A 25,352-nucleotide genomic window follows, 5' to 3' on the forward strand; every position below is an offset into this window, starting at 1 on the left:
CTACTCGCTCGTTTTCAAAACTTATTTTAAATGCGTTAGAAAATCACAAAAACCTTGTTGTTTTGAGTAATAGATCATTCTGAATTATAGCTAGAGTTGTAAATTTTGCAGCTGCATGAATCGGTATTCTGGTTTATATTCGCGGAAACATCGAAAAATCTCAAGGGCTGTTCTCTATATATGTGGCGTCTTCCTTGCAGCTCTTTTCAAGTTTTCAAATTGGAATCAATTCCGTTGTCAAATCCTACATTGCTTGATATACTTGGATCAACAGTTTTAGCTCAATCGACTGTTGCATAAGCTGGCGCTTTTAATTTGAAGATAATTTATATTGGGGCTCCATCCGTAAAATATGAGAAAATTCACCTCCGACATTATTTTGTCCAGGAAATTGGTTTGACAATTCCAATTAAGTCCAGATTTGCGGGAAATGCAGTTTTCATTCCACAGAACATTCTGCTATGATGAAATAAACTTTTAATCATTTTTTGGCTGATACATTTGATGTTGGGTTGTGCTGTTTGAAATTATTTGATTGCCTTGAAAAGCATACCTTCGCTTGTGATCACTGATCAGAGATAGTGGGATGGATGGTTTCGTGTGCGCTCGAACATATGTAAATGCTCGCGCGAACAACAAATATCGGAGCTACCTTTGATTACATGCGTGTCCTTTCCAAGGCAGTCATCAAATTCCAAAGTACACAACCCTTTAAAAGAAATCCCTATAGAGACTTCCTATTTCCTGGAAATAATTATCTCACCCTAGCGCCAAATCCTGGTGGACGTCTCGTAGAATTCTACAGCTTTGTTTCCTGTCTTATGATAAATTTAATTTGGAAATCAGTAATAACATTAAGAAAGTTCTAGGCAATAGGTTTTTTCTTTCCAACATTTACGAATGGATTAATTTTTGAATGATACATCTGTTGAATATCTGTTTATTTATTGTTAACGAAATCACTCATATGTAGTAATTCGCACCCCCAAGCGCTTGTCGAGAATTGTTACAAAATCGAAACAGAAAATTAGTTGGATCACCGACCTTAGCTCATCCACAAATGTGCACCGCTCGTTGACCGCAAGTACGGTGAGGCTCTCATAGCCTAAGCTTTGTAGCAATATTGGCCGCTTGTGAATCAATAAATAAACAATAGAAACGGCGCGAATAGCACACAAATACAAACGCACTCCACGGCGCGCCACAGTCAAACAGCGCTGAACGAGCGAGCACTCGACGTGGACGTGGCCGGCGTACTTGACGAGTACGGAAATAATTCAATCAATAGAAATAATAGAAAACACCGAGCCGTGCAGCAGCAGTGTCCGTCCGGACAGAGCAGTCCTATAGTGCGCAGTGTGGCCATGAGGACGGATACAGCTGGAAACATATTGCCTTTTGGCAGATAAATTAACTTTTGGGAAACAGTTTTACATAATATATGTTTTTCTAACTATTTAAATCATTCAGAAAATCAGGTTATTCAGAGACCGGCACCCCTGCTAGTGCCATGCGAACGAGCAGTGCAGTGTGTGGGCAGTAAAAATTCAATTTCGGTTCCATGTTGAAGTTTTTTTTTCAACGATTCCAGGGCTCTCGTCAATTTCGATCCGTCGCAAGTATAGTTAGGTGCGATTCGGTGCGGGGTTTTTCGGAAAAATCGTTCGCCCCCCTCGAGAGCCAAGAAAATTGGTCAAGTGCTAACCACTCCGTCAACCAACAAACCGAGTGCGGCGGAGCCAGTGCGAATGCTTGTGATGATGGTGCAAAAGCTTATAAATCAATCGAAAATAAATTGATTAAAATAGATTGCAAAAATAAAGGAAAGTGAAATTGGTGTGCTCTTGTGTCGTCGAAGTCGTCGTCGTCGTTGGAGTGAAGTTTCGAAGAATCAGACCAAAGAGGATTAGCAGATTTGATTTGTGCCGATTGGTGAATTGAAGTTTTCGGAGAGACGGAGGCGCCACGCTGCACTGATTGGGTGGCGAGGCGTGAGCTAAGTGACATCCCAGTTTCGGGAGGCAGATTGGAACTGTGCTGTGGCACAGGAGCTGCGGTCGCCGGTGGCAATATCGAGAACAACAATAACAGCAACAGCACAGCATGGGTGGGTAAATATAAATCAGTTCATGGTAAATTAGATTGTTTTTCATGTTATAGGCGGCGTGGGATTTTGCAACTTGAGTTGAATTGGAGACTAATTGTTTTATTGGCAAGGGAAGATATGGATCTCTAAGAAGGACCATTTAATGAGGTTCTCGGATGACAAAAAATGTATTTAATTTTAACTACACTTTGGACATTCCAATGATACAAAATCTTCTACAATTACAACCTCACCTCTTTCTCAAAAAAATGAAAAGCTGAATATTAACTTCGTTTGAAGTTCTTCCGACGTACGAAGAACGTGTCTAGACCGCAGTTTTGTACCGTTTTATATAAACTTATCAATATCCAAACAATATCTCCAACAGCTTAGCTGATCTATGTGCAATTTCTCGCACGACACGTTTCTGAAAAACGACAACAAAATAGATATCATTCCTTGTTTTTGATGGCTTTGTTATTGCCTGCAGAGGGTCTAGCAGCCTATAAATTTGAATATATCGACACAGGGAGAGAGAATTCTGAACAAGATATGAACAGAACATATCGAGATAGAGAAATATCGAAATATGGAGTTTATCGAAACGTAGAAAGCAAAACTGTATGTGCATTGAAGGCACCGTGAAAACCATCGACATAGGGAGAAATATCGAGATATAGAACATCGAGATGTAGAGAGTCGACTGTATACTGCTTTCAGAAAATCCTACTGGCACTCCTTTGATATTTCGATCTGAAATTAAGGACAAATTGTTCGGAATCCAATATTTTTTCACTTCGCGTTTTCAAGGGCACCACTATCCATACTGGAGCAACGAGCAGCTGTCATCATTTTATTCTATTCTTGCTGGGATGCAGCAAAGCCAAAATAAAAAGATGACAGTTATTCGTTGCTTTTTTGTTGTGATTGGTGCTTCTCAAAAAGCGAGGCATTTTTTTGGATTCTAAACAGTTTCACCTTAAATAAGAATGGATTTAAGAAATTCAACATGACTTTTCTGGATATACCTTATTGCCTTTCTTTGGAAACGGGCTTTGTAGTCATATGACAACAGCTTCTGCTTCGTTCACAGGGGGTCGTGGGTTCAATCCCAGTTCCGTTCCATTCTCCTACTCTGTATCTTTCACTGTATTTCTCATGTTCTAGCAATCACTAAATAAAAATAACTAAAAATGAACTTCCATACCTTTTTCATTTCTATCCTATTCCTCATCTTTCCCTAGTAACATTTTTGTTTTATACTGGTTTTATTACACTCTTGTAGAGCAAATTACGGTCTTAAAGAGCGTTATAAAACCTAACATGTTAATTGGGTTGTTCTCTTTGTCATCGCTTTCACACTTTCACTAAAATAGTTTTGGTATCTTCTGTAAGCAACTTTTGATACAACGGGATCCAACGAAATCAGTGACCAATGCGTCAGTTCCTCGTTTGTCCTAAAATTTACCTGCAGCAGATGTTTCTGCTGTTTTAATAAAATTGAAACGCTTCGACACAAGTTCTGTGTTTCATGAATTTTTATATAAATATAAATTATAATTTTTTTTATTGAGTTTTTTCTATTTTATATAGCTTCATAAAAGTTTATATAACTTTTTAAAAACTTGACAAAAAATATATGACAAACAAAAGTTTAATGTGTGTTATGGAACCTCTTAAAAACATTATTTTAGCTAGAACCAATTTTGATGAATTATTACATTTTCCGTATCATCTAAAATGTTTTCAAACCAGCAAAAATACATTAGGAATGGAGGAACATGGAGGAACTTCCGGAGGAATTCCCGGAGGAACTTCCAGAGGTATTCCCGGAGGAACTTCCGGGGGAATTTCCGGAGGAACTTCCAGGGGAATTTCCGGAGCAATTTCCGGAGGAACTTCCGGAGAAATTCTTGAAAGAATTTCTGGAGGAATTCTCGAAGGAACTTCTGGAGTAAATCTCGAAGGAAACTCCGGAGGAATTCCTGAAGGAACTTCCGGAGGAATTCCTGGAGGGACTTCCGGAGGAATTCCTGGAGGAACTTCCGGAGGAACTTCCGGAGGAATTCCTGGAGGAACTTCCGGAGGAATTCCTGGAGGAACTTCCGGAGGAATTCCTGGAGGAACTTCCGGAGGAATTCCTGGAGGAACTTCCGGAGGAATTCCTGGAGGAACTTCCGGAGGAATTCCTGGAGGAACTTCCGGAGGAATTCCTGGAGGAACTTCCGGAGGAATTCCTGGAGTGAATTGCGGTGGATTTCCTGGAGTAACTTCCGGAGGAATTCCTGGAGGAACTTCGGAGGAATTCCTGGAGGAACTTCCGGAGGAATTCCTGGAGGAACTTCCGGAGGAATTCCCGGAGGAACTTCCGGAGGAATTCCTGGAGGAACTTCCGGAGGAATTCCTGGAGGAACTTCCGGAGGAATTCCTGGAGGAACTTCCGGAGGAATTCCTGGAGGAACTTCCGGAGCAATTCCTGGAGGAACTTCCGGATGAATTCCTGGAGGAACTTCCGGAGGAATACCTGGAGGAACTTCCGGAGGAATTCCGGGAAGAACTTGCGGCGGAATTCCGGGAGGAACTTCCGGAGGAATTCCCGGAGGAACTTCCGGAGGAACTTCCGGAGGAATTCCCGGAGGAACTTCCGGAGGAACTTCCGGAGGAATTCCCGGAGGAACTTCCGGAGGAATTCCCAGAGGAACTTCCGGAGGAATTCCCGGAGGAACTTCCGGAGGAATTCCCGGAGGAACTTCTGGAGGAATTCCTAGAAAAGCTTTCGGAGGAATTCCCGGAGGAACTTCGGAGGAATTCCCGGAGGAACTTCCGGAGGAATTCCGGAGGAACTTCCGGAGGAATTCCCGGAGGAACTTCCGGAGGAATTCAGGAGGAACTTCGGAGGAATTGGAGGAACTTCCGGAGGAATTCCGGAGGAACTTCCGGAGGAATTCCGGAGGAACTTCGGAGGAATTCCCGAGGAACTTCCGGAGGAATTCGGAGGAACTTCCGAGGAATTCCCGGAGGAACTTCCGGAGGAATTCCTGAGGAACTTCCGGAGGAATTCGGAGGAACTTCGGAGGAATTCGGAGGAACTTCCGGAGGAATTCCCGGAGGAACTTCGGAGGAATTCCCGGAGGAACTTCCGGAGGAATTCGGAGGAACTTCCGGAGGAATTCCCGGAGGAACTTCCGGAGGAATTCCTGGAGGAACTTCGGAGGAATTCCGGAGGAACTTCCGGAGGAATTCGGAGGAACTTCCGGAGGAATTCGGAGGAACTTCCGGAGGAATTCGGAGGAACTTCCGGAGGAATTCCCGGAGGAACTTCCGGAGGAATTCCGGAGGAACTTCCGGAGGAATTCCCGGAGGAACTTCCGGAGGAATTCGGAGGAACTTCCGGAGGAATTCCGGAGGAACTTCCGGAGGAATTCCGGAGGAACTTCCGGAGGAATTCCTGAGGAACTTCCGGAGGAATTCCTGGAGGAACTTCCGGAGGAATTCCCGGAGGAACTTCCGGAGGAATTCCCGGAGGAACTTCGGAGGAATTCCGAGGAACTTCGGAGGAATTCCGGAGAAACTTCGGAGGAACTTCCGGAGGAATTCCCGGAGGAACTTCCGGAGGAATTCGGAGGAACTTCGGAGGAATTCGGAGGAACTTCCGGAGGAACTTCCGGAGGAATTCCGGAGGAACTTCCGGAGGAATTCCCGGAGGAACTTCCGGAGGAATTCGGAGGAACTTCCGGAGGAATTCCGGAGGAACTTCCGGAGGAATTCGGAGGAACTTCCGGAGGAATTCGGAGGAACTTCCGGAGGAATTCCCGGATGAACTTCCGGAGGAATTCGGAGGAACTTCCGGAGGAATTCGGAGGAACTTCCGGAGGAATTCCCGGAGGAACTTCCGGAGGAATTCCCGGAGGAACTTCCGGAGGAATTCGGAGGAACTTCCGGAGGAATTCCCGGAGGAACTTCCGGAGGAATTCGGAGGAACTTCCGGAGGAATTCGGAGGAACTTCCGGAGGAATTCCTGGAGGAACTTCGGAGGAATTCGGAGGAACTTCCGGAGGAATTCCCGGAGGAACTTCCGGAGGAATTCCCGGAGGAACTTCCGGAGGAATTCCGGAGGAACTTCCGGAGGAATTCCGGAGGAACTTCCGGAGGAATTCGGAGGAACTTCCGGAGGAATTCGGAGGAACTTCCGGAGGAATTCCCGGAGGAACTTCCGGAGGAATTCGGAGAAACTTCCGGAGGAATTCGGAGAACTTCCGGAGGAATTCCGGAGAAACTTCCGGAGGAATTCGGAGGAACTTCCGGAGGAATTCGGAGGAACTTCCGGAGGAATTCCGGAGGAACTTCCGGAGGAATTCGGAGGAACTTCCGGAGGAATTCCGGAGGAACTTCGGAGGAATTCCCGGAGGAACTTCCGGAGGAATTCGGAGGAACTTCCGGAGGAATTCGGAGGAACTTCCGGAGGAATTCCGGAGGAACTTCCGGAGGAATTCCGGAGGAACTTCCGGAGGAATTCCCGGAGGAACTTCCGGAGGAATTCCGGAGGAACTTCCGGAGGAATTCCCGGAGGAACTTCCGGAGGAATTCCCGGAGGAACTTCCGGAGGAATTCCCGGAGGAACTTCCGGAGGAACTTCCGGAGGAACTTCCGAAGGAATTCCCGGAGGAACTTCCGGAGGAATTCCCGGAGGAACTTCCGGAGGAATTCCCGGAGGAACTTCCGGAGGAATTCCCGGAGGAACTTCCGGAGGAATTCCCGGAGGAACTTCCGGAGGAATTCCCGGAGGAACTTCCGGAGGAATTCCCGGAGGAACTTCCGGAGGAATTCCCGGAGGAACTTCCGGAGGAATTCCCGGAGGAACTTCCGGAGGAATTCCCTGAGGAACTTCCGGAGGAATTCCCGGAGGAACTCCTTGAGGAATTCCTGGAGGAACTTCCGGAGGAATTCCCGGAGGAACTTCTGGAGGAATTCCCGGAGGAACTTCCGGAGGAATTCCCGGAGGAACTCCTTGAGGAATTCCTGGAGGAACTTCCGGAGGAATTCCCGGAGGAATTCCCGGAGGTACTTCCGGAGGAATTCCCGGAGGAACTTCCGGAGGAATTCCCGGAGGAACTTCCGGAGGAATTCCCGGAGGAACTTCCGGAGGAATTCCCGGAGGAACTTCGGGAGGAATTCCCGGAGGAACTTCCGGAGGAATTCCCGGAGGAACTTCCGGAGGAATTCCCGGAGGAACTTTCGGAGGAACTTCCGGAGGAATTCCTGGAGGAACTTCCGGAGGAATTCCCGGAGGAACTTCCGGAGGAACTTCCGGAGGAACTTGTCTGTATGTCTGTTCCAACAAAATGATGTTTTCATTTTTATAACCAGGTCTATAGAATGTCATTTAAACAGTAATATTCCGTTTTCGTCACTCCCCTGATGAATTTTGTGACGGAAAAGGATTTTTTTTTTCATTTTTTGAATTCATATATCATCAAAATAAATCAGCTGATGCCTTGGTAATATAAAGCGTGTGAACAGTACACTTTTTTTTCTTGTCGTTTATCGTAATGGCTTAAGAAGGCCTAGTCGGACACTACGAAATTATTCATAATAAACAACTGACGGTGAACGTTAATAAAAATCGTTAGTCGTTTGTGGTTTTAATTATGAGAATAGAAAGGACTGGGGATCGTAATTCCTACTTTATTACAGAAGCAGAGGATGCACACTCACGCAGATTTTCACCAGAGAAATCATTTGCGGGAAACAAATGTCAATTTGATGAGTGAAATACTATAAGCAGACGATGTGGTGATGTGGTTAGAGTGAGTGCATCCTAACGCCATTTAGTTAATTCTAGGTGCGAATCCCGTTGTGGTCATACATTTTTTGTAATTGCTTACCAATGTCAAAAATTAGTGAGGTTTAAAGATGACGCGACGACATGAGAATTTCATCAAGTAGGATCTTCGTTCATCGTTTAAGTTTGCTCTAGGAAGAAGAGTGTCGAGTGCAATATGCTTTTAATCACAAACTACAAAAAAATTGCTTGATTTCAGTTCATCGAAACGAAAAGTACGAACCCTGTGAATGACGAAAAAAAATTTAAAAAATGTAATAAAGGGTGGCAAAACCAGAAACGTGATAAAATCGGAACGTAATAAAATTGGGCAGCAAAATAAAATTTCCATTAAAAATTAGAAATTTTCCATAAACTATTAGGAAATAGCCAATAAAGAAATCAGGGTATGAGCAATAAATAAATATGAAATAAAATAAAACAAAATTTCCATATGCAATTAAGAATTTTCCACAAAACAAAAATAAATAAGCACTTCTTAAAGCAAAAATAGCAATTATAAAAGAAGAATTTTCCATAAAGAAATGAAAATGTTCCACGAAAAAAATACAAAATTTCAATATTAGTTATTAAAAATCAATATTAGCAATAAACAATCACAGAATTTTTCAAAAATGTTCCACAAAATAAGCAATAAAGAACAATAAAAAAATAAGAATATTTCCATAAAAAAAATACAAAAGAGCAATAAAGCTGATGAAATTTTACATGAACTTTCAACGCTTAAGAAGGGGTCATCTATGGAAAAAAAAGCACAGTTTGATTGCTTTTTTATATTCCTTTATGGAAATTTTCTTATTTTTTTATTGCTCTTTATATATAATTTTGTGGAAAATTTTTATTTTTTTATGGAAAAATATATTTATTTTGTGGAAAATTTTGTAATTTTTTATTGCTAATATTGATTTATTTATGGATATTTTGTATTTTTTTTTCGTGGAACATTTTATTTTTTTATTGAAAATTCTTCTTTTATAATTGCAATTTTTGCTTTTAAAAGTGCTTATTTATTTTTGTTTTGTGGAAAAATTTTATGGAAATTTTATTTTATTTGTGGAAGGTTTATATTTATTTATTGCTCATACCCTGATTTCTTTATTGGCAATTTTCTATTTTTTATGGGAATTTTCTAATTGTTTATGGGGAGTATTTATTTAAGTCATAAAATTGGAAATAGACAAAATGAAAGAATGACAAAATCGGGTCAACACTGCATATTTTTTCGAAAACTTCTTTTGGAAGCTAGATATCAATTCATAAGGTATGACAAACTTGTTACCATTAAATGTGCCCATAACTTTAATGAACGTGGAATTGCTTTAAATATGACAGCTTATGCGTGAGAGGCAAAATGACATTCCTTACATTTTCTTGCAATTTCAATCAATCAATTAGTCGAATGGCATGCAGATGAGATGACATTTTGCTAATAACCGCTTCGGCGAAACGTTGGAATTTAGTTAAATTACTTTCGGCCAAGTGGTATTCGGAGAAATGCTTTTCGGATGAATGACTTTCGACCAAACGACCCTTTCGTATTCTAGATGGATAGGCTTCAAAAAGTCACGGTCTATATAATTATCTGATGTGATCGATCATCGCTATTCGAGGAACCTAGGAAGGATTCTTTACCAAACATAACGGAAATTCCACATGAATCGTATATTGTTTATTCCACCCATATCTAGGTCCTTTAAATTTTCTATAGTGTCGTTATTTTTTTAACTAGATCCTAGTCTGCACACAAATTTCAAGGTGCATTACAAGTACATAATGCTTTTTAGGCGAAGCAAACCATTTTTTTTAATTTAACTAATTTATTCTACCGCCGTAACTCACCGTTCATGATCTGGTTGTGATTACAGGATTTATTACACTAAGAGTGATCTCGCTTCACACCAACCATAAATTACCTCAATTTTCCAATGATTTAATTTCACTAGTGTGAAAAACAACATCCCCTTCGCCGCACTTCTTGTGCTCATCTCATATTCATATTCATATTCGTGCCTTCTCCGACTTCCCGCAAGATCTCCCATCTTCTATTCATGTTATGCAATGCCCAGGCGGAATCGGTCGGAAAATGCTGACTAAGTACTAAGCCGGTGAATGCTCTCCTACTAGACGGGTGCCCATACCCATGGCATATGATGGAAGGGAAGCGATATTCCATCAGCATAAATAAATCGTAATTTCTAGCACATTCACCATCACACCCGTCCGGGCTGCGCCAAACAGCGCACGAAGGAGGATATTTTCCGGTTCGGTTGCGGCTGAAGCAAGCGGTTTTTGTGTATGCGAAGTTAGGGCGATGCATCTAAATGAGCACGATTTGCTTACTTAATGGCGCTTCATCTCATTTCATAATCATTCAATTCGCGTAATATGTTGTCAGTGAGAAAAGCACTGCTAACATTTTTGAATATTTGTTCAGCATCATAGAATTGTTAGCTCGGCCCAGCCTAACGTAATCATGCATATACCTGATTGTTGTGGGAGGAAACCGTACAGAAGGTCCAGCTCCAGTCAAGTGTTGTCGGGCTGGCTACCGGACTGGGCACGCTCCTATGGTGATGTACGTTGTGTGAATTTTGTAAGACCCAGCAGTGGAAATCGAACCCATAAATCAAAACTCAATTCCCAGTCCACGTCGAAGTGCTTCTTGAATCTTGCTGCGTTCGTTCGGAAGTGCTGAATCGGAGTGAAAATGTTCCGAAGCGATGAATTAGCTACAATCGATAGTTCCTACACAGTCAGTGGGGGGAAAGACGTTTTCTGGGAAATGGATAAAGTTTGCGAGCACGTTGTTGAGATGAGATGAGGTTTGGTTGGGAATTATTGGAAGAGCGTGATTGGGTGTTGGAGAATGGTGTGAATCCATTTGGGTCAAGAATTAATTCATCCTCTTGGGGTGGGAGCGATATTAGATATTTAAAACAGAAGCCACTTTCAATCTCTTTATTGGTATTATATTCCCCGACTGAGGCATTGCCGTTTCACAGCCTTTTCATTATTAACTACTATTCCAGTCACTTGCTAGTTGCGTAGTTTCTAAAGCATGTTCTCTTGGAAATTCCCAATGGAAGTTTCAAAGAATTTCCCCATGAAATTGCGAAGTATTTTCATTGAGAAATCGAACGAATTTTGAGGATACTTGTAGAAACTTTTGACGGAAATCACTTTGAATAATTGAACTTTCCCGTCTCATTTTATTGTCTCTGACAATTATTTGATTTATTAAAATCCAAATTTTTGAAACCTTTAGCTATTCAAAAAAATTAAAACAAAGCCTGAAAAAGTGCTGCACGTGTGAACCGGCCTGAAGAAATTGTCTGAAATTGTTGGTTCACAATCGAGCGAATGTTATGTCAAACGTGAAAAATAACACACATGAGGATTTCTAGTTTGAAATTTCAAGAAAGAATTTAACGCCGTGGAAACTTTGGGAAATTCCCAATTGTCTTTATAAAAAACGAAAATTGTGACTCTCTGTCGAGTAAGTTGATTCATAAGTATGAGATTGCTAGTGTCGCTCCTGTTCGCGTGACCAACATCTAGTTTGCAAGTAGAAGCATAAGTACTAGAACGCTAGTGGCGCTGTAGTCATTAAAAGTATTTTGCCAAAATATGCTTCCACAAGCCAAACTTGTCGGTTTGTTATGCATAATGTTATAGTGTATGTTTCGTTTCATTACAAATATTGGTTTGACACTTGTAGTACCGGTACTTTGGCTGCCAGATAAAAGTGGCCTAGATGTTAATCACGCGAACAGGAACGACATTATCAATCTAATACTTATGCATCTACCACGGCATACAAAAACAAGGCACTATCGACACGTACGTAAACATCAATTTTCACTGTAAGCAATTGACGTCACTGCTATCGCTGCTAGGGACGAAGCAAGCCAACGCTCTACGATTGAGTTTGGCCTTCTTTTGCACTCGTTCATACTGCGATAGCAATCACGTCACTTTTGAACTGTCATTTTCTTTACGAGCCTACCTTAGTTCTGTATACCGTGTGCATCTACTAGTTTGCATCGACCTAGCAGCCAAAGTATTGGTGCTACAAATGTCAAACCGATGTTATTGATCAAACAAAACATTCCCAACAACATGGTACATGATAAACAGCTGAATTCAGCTTACTTACTTGATACTTGATGGGCTACAGCTCTTCGATGAACCTACGCCGAATGGAGTATCCTTCTCCACTGGACTCGATCCTGGGCCAATCGCTTCGCATTGAGTGCCCTCAGGTCCTCTTCAACTGCAAAAAGCCATCGTGTACGCGGCCTTCCACGAAGCCTGCGGCCTCTTCCGGGTTCTCTACTAAATATTATCTTCGCTTGACGTTCTTCCGGCATACGAACAACGTGACCAGCCCACCGTAGTCTGCCGTGTTGTATAAACTTAATAATATCCAGCCCTTTATACACCTGGTACAATTCGTGATTCATGCGACGCCGTCAGATACCATTCTCCTGTTTACCGCCGAGTATTGCCCGCAGCACCTTACGCTCAAACACCTGAGAGCTCTCCGATCAGCCTCCTTTAACGTCCATGTCTCATGGCCGTATAAAGCCACCGGAAGAATCAGAGTAGTATACAGCGCGAGTTTTGTTTTCGTTTGCAGACTACGGGACTTAAGCTGGTTACGAAGTCCGTAATAAGCCCTATTTGCAGCTGCAATACGCCTTTTCACCTCGCGGGTAACATCATTATCGCACGTCACTAATGTTCCAAGATACACAAATTCTTCTATCACTTCAAATTTTTCACCATCCAGCACTATTTCGCTACCACCACCACTAATGAACCCACGTTGATTGCCAGCGACCATGTACTTCGTTTTGCTGGTATTGATCGTGAGTCCAATTCTCTCTGTCTCCCTCTTAAAAGGCGCAAAAGCCTCTTCCACGGCACGGCGATTAATTCCGATAATATCGATATCGTCCGCAAATCCCAGGAGCATATGCGATTTTGTGATAATGGTACCGCTTCTTTGCACACCAGCTCTCCTAATCGCTCCCCTAATCCCTCGAGCGCTATATTGAACAGTAGGTTCGAGAGTGCATCACCCTGCTTTAATCCATCTAAGGTAACAAATGACGTCGATATTTCATCCGCAACCCTTACACTTGATTTCGATCCGTCCAAAGTTATACGAATCAGCCGTATCAGTTTCGCCGGAAAACCATGTTCAAGCATAATTTGCCATAATTCATTCCGTTTCACTGAATCGTACGCCGCTTTGAAATCAATAAACAGATGATGTGTCTGCAAGTTGTACTCCCGGAATTTATCAAGGATTTGTCTCAGGGTAAACATTTGATCCGTCGTTGATCGGCCCTCACGAAAACCTGCTTGGTATTCGCCGACGAAGGACTCTTCAAGCGGTCTCAATCTGTTGAACAGAATTCGGGACATAATTCTGTACGCCGAATTAAGGAGGGTTATTCCTCGGTAATTGGCGCACTCCAGTCTGTGCCCTTTCTTAAAGAGAGGGCAAATGAGGCCGTCCAACCAGCTAGCAGGCATTTCCTCGTCTTCCCATATTTTCGACATAATATGGTGCAGAACTTCATAAAGCTGCTCACTGCCATGTTTGAGAAGTTCAGCCAGGAGCTGGTCCTTCCCGCAGCCTTATTGTTTTTCAGCTCTTTGACAGCTTTTTAACCTCATCTAGTGTAGGTGACTCCACAGCTTGTCCATCGTCGCTAATATTTATTCTGTTCACCGATGCACCGTCACTTCCTCCATTCAACAAAGTCTCGAAGTGTTGCTTCCACCTGGCAGCCACTTCAGTTTTATTTGTCAGCAAATTCCCTTGTTGGTCGTTGCACATGACGGGAGATGGCGCTGTCTTTCTCCGCACGCCATTGACAGACTCGTAAAACCTCCGCATATCGTTCTGCTCCATTTTTTCCTGCGCCTCACTAATAACTTGTTCTTCGTACTCTTTTTTCTTCCTGCGGTCGGTTCGTTTTTCGGCTGCTCTTGCTTCCTTGTACCGATTTCTGTTCGATCGGGTACCCGACACCAACATCCGGCTTCTTGCAACGTTCTTCTCGTCTGTCACTCTCTGACACTCCACATCGAGCCAACCCGTCCTGGGTCGCCTCTGTGCAGTGCCTACCACTTCTCGTGCTGTTGTGCTCACCGCTCCATGGATCGACTCCCATAGATCGTTGATGTTGTCGCTAACGTTGATTGCACTTATCCGTTCGTCGAGCTTCTGGCGGTACTCAGCCGATACTCCTTCCGCCGACAATCGCTGGATATTGTAACGCATCGTTCGCTGTGATCTTTCGTTCGATACAGTTGACAACCGTGACCGAATTTTACTGACAACGAGGTAGTGATCAGAGTCAATGTTCGGACCTCTGAATGTCCGCACATCGATAACATCCGAGAAATGGCGCCCATCCACCAGAACATGGTCTATCTGGTTGCAAGTTTCACCATTTGGGTGTCTCCAGGTGTGCTTTCGGATGTTCTTTCGTGCAAAGTAGGTGCTACTGATGGCCATCCCTCTGGCAGCAGCAGAATTTCCTAGCCGTAGGCCGTTGTCATTGGTAGCGGAGTGAAGGCTCTCCCTACCGATTATGGGACGGAAAAAGTCCTCTCTACTGACCTGAGCGTTAGCGTCTCCGATAACAATTTTCACGTCATGCTTTGGGCACTCTCCATAGGCTTTATCAAGACATTCATAAAACGTGTCCTTCACGTCGTCGGATTTATCGTTTGTCAGTGCGTAAACGTTGATTAGGCTGTAATTGAAGAATTTGCCCCGTATCCTCAACACACAGATTCGTTCGCTAATGGGTTTCCACCGCATCACTCGCTTCATCTGCTTGCCCATCACTACGAAACCAACTCCATGCTCTGCTTTTTCACCGCCGCTGTGATAGATGTTATACTTGAATGCAGTATTGGTCGTGGGATCCACGGCTCGGAATTCACGTTCTCCGGATCTAGGCCATCGGACTTCTTGAATAGCAGCCACGTTCACTCCAACCTTCTGCAGTTCACGAGCCAGAAGGCTCACTCGTCCAGGTTCATTTAGGGTCCTGACATTCCAGGTACCGTCAACTGGGGGGAAGATGATCATTTTTAAGACAAAACATGCAATAACAATGTGTGTTTACATTTTAAATCGAAACAAATATTTTCAAAACATGTACTGGTATACGTTGCAATAATCAACAACTTTAGTTTTCTGAAATGCGTTCGCATTTATTAAAATAAAGTAAATTATCACACATTTTTTGAATAATCTGGTTTGGGGTGAAGTTGATCAAGACAGCTCTACTAAAACAATTATGACCTAGTAGTCAAAATACGCTAGGTTATTTGTATGAATGTTGAATTTACTACGTAAAGAAGTCTAAGAAGTCAATATTTGAAACGAAAATAGCGCCATTTATGACTATCTCTCTCTTTCTTCCAAAAAATACATTTTCATGATTATAATCGAAAAACTCGGATTTCTACCTAGCGGTAACATTACTTGAAAGGAGAATATTGTTGACTACCGTTTCATAAAAAAATTTGGCACTTTTGACTGACACATCAAATGATCATCTTCACCTCAATGATCATCTTCCCCCCAGTTGACGGTACCGAGTTTCCAATCATAGTCCTTATTTCGTTGCCGGGTCGGTTGCCAAAAATAACGTTCTCTTTTTCTTCTATCTCCATTTTTCGTGGTATTTGAGAGGCTTCAGTAAGCTACCTTACCGGGGTCGCGTTACCTTCATCGCGATTATGAGGCTGCCACCTTAGGTATAGCTGACGCGATACAGCATTTCGTTAATCAGCCGCTGGGTACCAGACAGACGCTGTTTGAGCCGCACCTCCTGGTGAACAGACGCTCGAGGCGTACCTTCTCACTCTAGCTGATGTCAGAAGGACAACAATGCCCAGCCTGCACTACCAGCTAAGTACACAACCCTTAGCTGGCGGTCTTTTGTCATCGGACGACCCGTGGAAGCGTGAGATAGGGACTTGTGGGGACCAGAGCTCTGTTGGGCGCTCCTTCCTTGATGTCAACCCACCATTTTGCAGCCATTTTGGTCAATATCTTACGCTCCATATAAATAAAAAAATAATAAACAAATATTTGTATGACAAAAAAATCTTACATGTGGGGACCCCCCCGAAAAACCCAGAAAAAATTTTTACGTAATAAATGTACGACCCCTTACTACTATCATTAAACGTGTCTAACAATGTGTTAGACAGGATTTCTTTATTTCCCTTAACATGTGCAAGAATTACTCAATTTCCCCGATTAAGGTCGACTTCTACGCCTCATGGATTTGAAATCCAACCAACTAGAGTTTTCATCCCGGGACATCCCGGGACAAAAAATACTGTTTCATTTCCGATTCGCAAACAGTGTTATTTTTCGTCTTACAAGAGTTATTTTTTTTTTTGAAAACGAAACCCAACTTAGGTGATAAACTCATATCATATTTTTATGCCTTCCATCAGACATGATTTTTTTCCAAGTTCGTTTATTTGGTAGGCTCAGGCATGTATACGGAGCTCAGGTTTTATGTGATGTTAGTAAGTATTAGTAAGAGTTTTTTTAGAGAGGGACATGAAAATATCGGAGATAGTTAATAGAACACCTTCACAAAAAATATTAGATTCCCCTATACCACTCAATGGAGGGCTACTGACTGATACTTTTTCCAGCAGCTACAGCTCTCTATTAATTAAACGACAAGTATCTACAGTACAAGATCAGCTACATCTATTTGGCGCCTGCTTCCTACCCATCTCCCGTCTACAGCGAGGTTGTGTACACTAGCTGATATTCGCCTTGCTAATCTCCTCGCGCCGCCCAACATTGAGTCAGTCTTCCTGAGCTTCTTGCCTCCAAAACAATTCTTGATCCAATTCATGTCCTTCCAATCGACGTTCGTACAACAAACTTTCCAGCACATGCGCAAGTATAAGTGGTCCGACTCAGATGCTCTGCCTATTTTTTTTGCTGCTGACCAGCTCCTGACCAAAGCTTTGCTTGGACTCCTACTGACCAACTCCCCAACCTCCCACTAAATTCTGTACGGCGCTACCCGTAACTTTCGCAGCCAATGCATGATCTCACGATACCACGATACCACGAGACTTATGCGCCCGATCCATGGATCCCGGACTGCGATTACGTTTCTGTAGATAATCCATCCACACTATGTTTAAGATCTGAAATCTTCCTGGACCATAATATGTTTTCGATGAATTATCGTCGTTAATTTAACGCCAACTTCGATAACGATAATGATTGTACGATGATGTTTCGTTGACGATAAAGTGAGCGTTGATTTAACGTTATCGTTATCGAGTACTCGTTGATTTATCGATAATTATCGAGTTAACTGTAACGTATACTACAGTTAAAAGTACAAATATTCTCAAGTTGTTTTACAAAACCTGTTTCAAGCATTGCATCGCCTTCAAATATTCAGAATCGCGTTTAAATCGTGGATTTAATTAGAATTCGAGAAGGTCACCGAATTTACCATTAGGGTATGCGATAACACAATTTTTCCTGACGAAACGAAACGAAATTAGAAATGCAACTGTTGGATCGGTACGAAACGAAACGAAATTCAAATTTTCTTCCGGAACTTCGAAACGAAACGAAATTCGGGTCCATTTATTTCAAAATTTTACGAAACGAAACGAAATTTAATTTTTTTTTCCGCGAAATTTTTATAAAATAGTTTTTTTAGCATTATATAAATATTGCAAAAAAAAACGAATAAAAAAAAATCCGCGGAGGAAATAATTTTGTTTAATATTTTTGGAGTCAAGGTTGTCGATTTTTTTTCTCTAAAATAAAATTTTGATGCGACAAAAATGAAAAATTCGGAAAATTATTAGGATTTTCAAAACATTCTTCAACAAATCCGAGGAGGTTTTTTTATTTTAGTATTCATCTTTTATTACCCCCTCCCCCTTGACCTTTCCTGCATCAGTAGGGCATAATTTTGATTAAATGTAACGGTCTTAGCACGGCATACAAAAAACAAGGTAGGCTCATCACGCAGGTAAACATTCAGTTTGAATGTAAACATGTGACATGTGTAAGTACTATCTTCGCGCAAGCTGAACCTAGATGATGCTCTACGGTCTCAGCATGCTTACTTTTGTACTCCAACATGTTGCGATAAAATATGCGCCATTCTTGAAGTGCCATTTTTGTTACGAGGCTGCCTTGTTGTCTGTATACCGTGGCGTGGGCCTTAGAATAAAATCAGCAGTGATTCAAATCGTTCTGGGCTGTCAGTTGAAATATGAATCTGAAACATTGATTTTCCCAGCAGCTGTTCTAGATCCATTTTTATATGAGTAAACTGTCAAATAAAACTGGTATAACGCTCAGTTATAATTTCTTTAGATTTGAACCACGAATAAATCACGAGATTCAAATATTTTTCAATTGTTATGGTGTATGAATGCGTTATTTTATCCACGGATCAATCCACTTTGCAATTACGGAGCCTTTCGGGGCCGCAACATAATTATTTTATTAAATTGAAAATTTTTAAAACATGAATGGAACACTGCTGGGGAAACGAGCGAGTCTGTTCTATTTTGCTCCAGATTCAAACTAGAATGGTGGTTGAAAATTTGAAATGAAACTGAATCACTACTGATTTCACCCTTAGGGCAAAATCAGCAATGCTCATTTTGAATATGATCTGAAACTGAAATTGAAATTGAAATCTGAAACATTCATTTGCCCAGCAGCTGTTCTTGATTCATTTTTTATACCAGTCAACTATCAACAACTTAAAAATGGCATAACGCTCAGTTCTATTTTCTGCAGATTTGAACAACGAATGAATCACGAGTTTCAAATATTTTGGTGTATGAATGCGTCATTTTATCTACGGATCAATCGTGACGTGGATTCCTAGGGCCATTGTGAATTATTTTTAGAGGGCCTCTTTCTTATTAAAGGCCGAAATCTTCACCTCTTAGGCCTCAAACCAGGTTTATGCGCATGACTGAGCACCGCTTAAGAGTGAAGAAGTCCCTAAGGAAAACATTAGCATTAAACGAAGCATATTTGTTTGGCGTTGGATAGATTTGAAACACGGTTCTCGTCTTCGAGTTTTCAAAATAACTTCGTTCATAATAAATATCAAGTTGCATACCAAGGTGGCTTCACATGAATAACCTTTTCAACAAACCAAAGATTCCTTTCCTTTGGCGCTCACGGAGATGCAGAGCATTCCTCGGTATCTTATAATAATGAGTGTCAAACTAATTTTCCTCTCCTAACCCTAAATCTACTGTAAGGGCGTGACTTGCTCATACTGTCCATAGCAGCTGTTTCTTGCACTCAATTGAAGTCGGTTGAGGATAAAATTTTGCCAAAAATGTTTGCATGCCTCATATGGCAAACACATAACCAAGGACAAACAGACAAAAGCTTAGTTCGTCGAGTTGATTGTGAATCCTCATACGAAAAGGTTGAATTTGGAAAGAAATTATTTCCTTTTGTTACAAGTTTTTGTGGTAGAAAGGAAAAATTACGTCTTCATACCTGGAAAACTGCTGCCGTAAAAACTTTGCGATCACATTTTTTTTATTCATGTATTTATTTGGTAGGCACTCTGTGTACTTAACCGCTACTGTGCCGTGATCTACTGTGGTACTCTGCCTCACAGAGTCCACACAGAATCTATTTTTAGATGTCCATAATCGTTATCGTTGTCGTTGCCAGTCCATCTCATCGTCAGTCCATTGTGTCCATTTGTCCATATGGTGAATCCAGTGATCGTTGCTTTGTTCGGTTGCCATTAATTGAAGTACGTTGAAGGAATGCCTCCGAGAAGAACAGTTTTGTCAGTCGTCATCAGGCAGCCGTGCCGGTGAGGCACGTTCCCTAAAACGCCACCGTATGGACTGCGCTTCTGGCGACTGACGACGGTTTGGTGGAGAGGCTGGGAATCGAACCCATGACCATTCGCTTATAAGGCGAACGTGTAGCCAACTACGCTACGGGACCCCCCTATGCGATCACATTTCTGAAATATAATCTGAAATACATATTTTTGTGCAATTTAGAAAGGCGCAGATTAGCGAGCAAATGTATGCTATTAACAATTCTCTATCTGCGTAAACGCATGACAAATGTTAGTCCAATATACTTCAGCATAATCACATAATTCTTAAGTGAAAAACCCAAATTAAACCACCTAGCGTTGGTGGTGCCTTTCTCGCACATTATAAAAATGAGAAAAACATATAAGAGAGGTCAAATTTGCCCTTTAGGGGAATAGATTTTACTTTTTTCTTAATTTATGTCTATTTGCGGTCATTTGAGTGCATTGCAGCGGTTTCTGAAAAAAAAAATCGATTTTAATTTTTTTTTCCAAGGGGGGACCCTTGGCAAAAAAACAATGTTTTTTTGGATAACTCTGGAACGCAATGGCCGATCAAACCAATTTTAATAGGAAACAACTAGACCGCAATCCGCGTCAATTGCAATTTGTTGCGAGAAAATTGGATAATTCTAAGTACCAAAAAATGTGTCTCACATTTTTGTACACACACATACACACACACACCAGGTGGTAAGGCCACCTGGAAAGCCGGCAACGTGTTGGCACGATACCATGGTGTTCTTCTAAAAAAGCGAGTTACGATGTTCGGTGCTGCAAGGACACGCAGCTAACCTCGAGGGTGCTGGCCTCCCTTTGAAGCATTACTTTCTGGTTGTACCGAAGGGACTATGGGCTTGGCGGCAATGGAGACGGTTTAGCGGGTCGGGGATGTAGTCCTGCCTCCCTCGGTGATCCCTAACCCCGCACTTCCTGGTCAACCCAGGATTTCTGTTGAGCAGATTCCCCCTTCATTGCTTAGGAAAAAAAAAAAAACACACACACACACACATACAGACATCACCTCAATTCGTCCAGCTGAGTCGATTGGTATATAACACTATGTGTTTGTTTTAGGAGTGATCATATAGCCTTTAGGTATACTTAGTATAGGGTAAAGTGACCAATAGTGGACCCCCAACCAATAGTGGACCCTCCAGCCATGTTTGCATTATTACTGCACAATGTCAACATTTTGCTATAAAATTCTATCGGGAGAACCTACCTTACAGTCCTATGATTTGATTACATGCGTTGGAAATGCTATGGAAAGTCAAATTAGATGATTTTTTACAATTCTATAAAAAAAAACACGAGAGTGTCCATTACAGGAATATTTTGTGGGGTCCATAATAGGGAAGAAGAACGTCCCGGGACATGAAAATCAAATGAAGTGTCAATTATAGGGAAGCAATTTCCTATTATGGACCTCCAGGGGGTCTACTATAGGGCAAATTCAGTTAGACTTTAAAAATGTTAATTTCAACGAATAACGTCGTGTATTTGGGTGTTTTATGTATGTATCGTGAAGAGGGGATGCAGAGCTTGTTGTTAGATACCAAGCAGAGTTAATATGTTGAAAATTTCTAAGCCTTATGGCAGGAAGAGCAAAATTCCGCTACTATTGGGCATTTTACCCTACGAGAAAGGCAATGAGATTTCTACAGAATTTGAATCAGAATGCAAAAAAAATAATTTTTATGTTTTTATATTCTTACCGATATAAAGCTGAACTTATATAAAATTGATTAGATTCGGAAGCACACACTGCACGATGCATTCCTTTGAAAGCGGCACAAATGCTGGGATATTGCCTTATCGTCAATGACGGCGATTTATCACAGACTGCTCCTTATGTTAATATAACTCTATTGGTCGCAAAGCAGTTATTTGACTTTGAAAAAATGAAATCAGAATTGCGTACATAATGTAAAATCAATTCATTAAAAATTCCGCGAAAAAAAATAAAATTTCGTTTCGTTTCGTAAAATTTCGTAAAATTTACCTCGATTTCGTATCGTTTCGAAGTCTCGAAAGTAATTCTATATTTCGTTTCGTTTCGTTAGGAAAAAGTGTCTTATCGCATACCCTTGATTGTTACCCAGGGAAAATCTGGCTTAATTTTACAAAAGGACAAAGGTAAGTAACGGATCATTTTGGATCGATTCACCATTTTCAAAAGTATGCCCCTCACCATAAACAACGTGAGAATATTCATCGCTTAATATCGCTAAATTTTTCCAACAGATTTCATATTGATTAGATCTGTTCACCATTTTGAAAAGTACCTATTACAGATTCAAAGTGCCACCCCTCCATTTCAATTAACATCTTAAATAAAGTCTCCAGGTAAATTTTCGACCAAATTCATGAAGATTTATTGAATCCGTAAGACTCTCCAAAATGGTCTTTTCAACGGATCTAAGCAGTTGATTGCAATACAAAACTCGACTTTTTCAAATTTTTCACTAAGGTCTGTTGGAAATATGATTTTTTTAATTTAAAGTATTTTTTTTACATTCTGAGTTTTTTATGATGAGAGGCATTTTTCATCCATCACTTTTTTATGGATTTAGCCTTGGAAGATAAACGAAAATCGTGACTGCTAGATGAAAACCTTTTTTTGTTTCATGACTTTTTCACAAATTCTTTGGTGCCCTGCGGTAAGAGTTGAACCTTAACAATAATATCCGTGGGATGCGCTGACTCTAGCAACACTTTCACGTTATCTGCATGTAGGCTTTAGCTTACAGTGGCTAAACGTCCCGGATTATGTGGAACAGTCTACTTGCCTCGCATTGTATGGTGCCCCGGGAACGTTCCGAATTCCATGATGAATCTGTAAAGCCGTTATTTCTGCAGCTCAGCAAAATAAAGAACAAATTTCCATAAAAAATACGGTTATTTGCTGATTTTAGATATAAAATGAAAGCTAGGACATGATATAACAATTCAATTGAGACTGTCTTGTTACTATTCAGTCGGTAGCTCTGAAGAGGTGATCGCCAGTGTAACCTAATTAATTTGACACAGAATCTTCCAAATATAGGTCGGACTCGATTATCCGGAGTATCGATTTTATTTTCACTCCGGATAATCAAATCCTCCGGATAATCGAATCACCATAAAAAAATTTAATCTGCAATCAAAAAACCTATGTTTTATTTTACTTGCAGTGGTGTGGTCAAAAATTATTTAGATAAAAAAAAACCCTGAATAATCCACCTGCGGCATCGGTGACTTTCTGGTGTATTATGGAAAAATAGTATTTTTGCCTGGACTATTTACGCGCTTTTAGTATAAAAAATAGTATTTTGGGCATTACTCATTTTATGCCAACAACTCGAACGCAGACCTTTACGATTATTGCTAAATATTAATTGTTAAAAGCACCGCACCGTGCCGATTGTGACAGAAAATCGGTACGATTTTGAAACATTTGAATAATCTGGATCTGAAGGATCTAGAAAACGTGAGAAAATTAAAGATTTCCATAATGTACGGAATCAAAAACATCTGAAGGTAGAAGTTCAGTTCATAACAATGATCTTAATAGGAAAGATATCAGAGAATGCCTCAAATCTTGAGCATTCCCAAATCTGCAAATATCTAAGAATCCACTAAACCAGGAAAACTTCTGAAACGTCACCATCTCCATTTCATTGCTTTCAAACAATGATTGTTTAAACTGAATACTTTCAAAAGACAACGGAAAACGGAATACTCAGTAGTCCAGTGAGTATTTTTTCGCTTATCGAAGAGTTTCCACAACTAGAAGAGCACAAATCGAACAAACGCCTCATAATACATTACATATTTCATACACAAATCAGTTTACTTAAATAAAAATATAGCATACCAAAACGATGAGATCTACAAATGATTTTACTTCACTGAAAAATATTATTTAAATTAACAAATTGAAAGCTAAATGCGTTTCTGTTGAAGATACATAATTGTATTACGTAGTGAGATTTTGTGAAAGAATTTATATGTATAAAATATTGAGTAGAATTCGAACGGGTTTATTCAGCGGCGCAGCCGAATTTTTTTTTATTACAGTAGACGTTCGATAGCTGCAAGTCATTTAACTGCAATGCTTTTTAACTGCAATTCGATAGTTGCAACAGTTTTGCAGTTATCGGACCGCTAAACTTCAAACTGATGTCAGACTCGATGACAGCTGCATTGCGCTGCACATTTAGATGCACTTTTATTGCATCTGACGTCGATTGACAACCGTTTGACGTCTAGAATGCGTTGCAGTTATCGAACGGCATTCGTTAACTGAAAAGTAAACATTTTGCAGTTATCGAACGGCTACTGTATATAGAAATTGGAATTATTAAAAAAAAAAACATTTCGAAATTCCGCGAAATTCCGTTTAATTTCGTTAAAAGAACGATTTTTCAGTCGAAATTTTTAAAATTTAACTACACGAAACTAAATCAGAAAAACAGATTTCGGCATACTCAAATTCCGCGGAATTCCGCGGAATCTCGTTTCGAATGCCTAAAACGAAATTTTTCGAAATTAAGCATATGCGAAAATTTACCAATCATTAAATTTCTTACAGAGTCTTAGTTTTCCATAGTAAATAATCTGAGAATTTTTTTAATATCTTAACTGTTTAGTTTGGTATTATTAACAAAACTTCTATTTTGAAGATGCAAAACACCCAGTTAAACGATTATTGCATCAAATATTGTTTTAGAGTTCTATAAAATATTAACTTCGGAGACGAGCCAGCCTCGGGCTGAAAGTCTCCTTAATAAAGACACACAAAAAATGTTAACTTTAACCCTGAACATTGAATAAAATCGTTTTTATCAAAAAATAAGTTTTCTAAGGAAACATCGAAAAATCCCGGGATTTCCCGGGATATACGAACATGTTCATCCCGAATCCCGGGACAACGAAAATGGCCGGGAAATGGAAACTCTGCAACCAACATCCCGTCTCAACAAACATAATCAAATAATAAACTTACCAGACGACTGCTTGCGAATTGGATTACTACTCACACTCTAAAACGCAAACCAGCATCGACGCGTTTTTGTCCAAATGAGGTTACTTTAGAAACCGGTGAGAGAACGTTATGGCTCGAATTCAACGGAAGAATCTGATTTTGCGTTATTTTTTTCACTGCGGACAGCCTTCGTTTCGGGATAAGGCTGTTCCCGGGTTTGGAACCGATTTCATTACTTTGGACTAAAATTCTAGACGGCGAAGTTTTCGAAGAATTCCCAATTAGTGTTCAGTCAGCTTGATATAAGCGTAGGAGAAACTGTAACGATTTTGAGGTTTAAGCAATTGTTGCTGTTGAATTTTCGTCTTTAAAACTAGTGTACATTTTCACTCAGAAAGATAAATATCTTTTTATGAAACTTTTAAGAGAAACACGTCTTAGTCTTACTTACCCTTCACCCCTTTGGGCTAGTGGGCGTCGTTGGAATTTTCCAAGACGAAAAAAGTAGGATCCAGATGTGACGGGAGTCAATTTCCTGGCGTC

General features: G+C 40.9%; 1 protein-coding gene across 2 annotated transcripts in view; it reads left to right on the forward strand.

The window, feature by feature from the left end:
• The first annotated feature begins 1,593 nt into the window (after positions 1-1,593).
• The window catches only part of LOC134205768 (uncharacterized), a 464,448-nt gene continuing 440,689 nt past the window's right edge, over positions 1,594-25,352 (forward strand). Inside the window, exon 1 of one of the 2 annotated variants that reach the window (XM_062681347.1) lies at positions 1,594-2,107. In XM_062681347.1, coding sequence (XP_062537331.1) covers positions 2,104-2,107 — 4 coding nt within the window. In that variant the 5' untranslated portion in view covers positions 1,594-2,103. The remainder of the gene's footprint in view (positions 2,108-25,352) is intronic. The other variant, XM_062681348.1, reaches the window with a different exon arrangement.

The sequence above is a fragment of the Armigeres subalbatus genome, chromosome 1, assembly GCF_024139115.2.
Source record: "Armigeres subalbatus isolate Guangzhou_Male chromosome 1, GZ_Asu_2, whole genome shotgun sequence".
In the NCBI taxonomy this organism is placed as follows: domain Eukaryota; kingdom Metazoa; phylum Arthropoda; class Insecta; order Diptera; family Culicidae; genus Armigeres; species Armigeres subalbatus.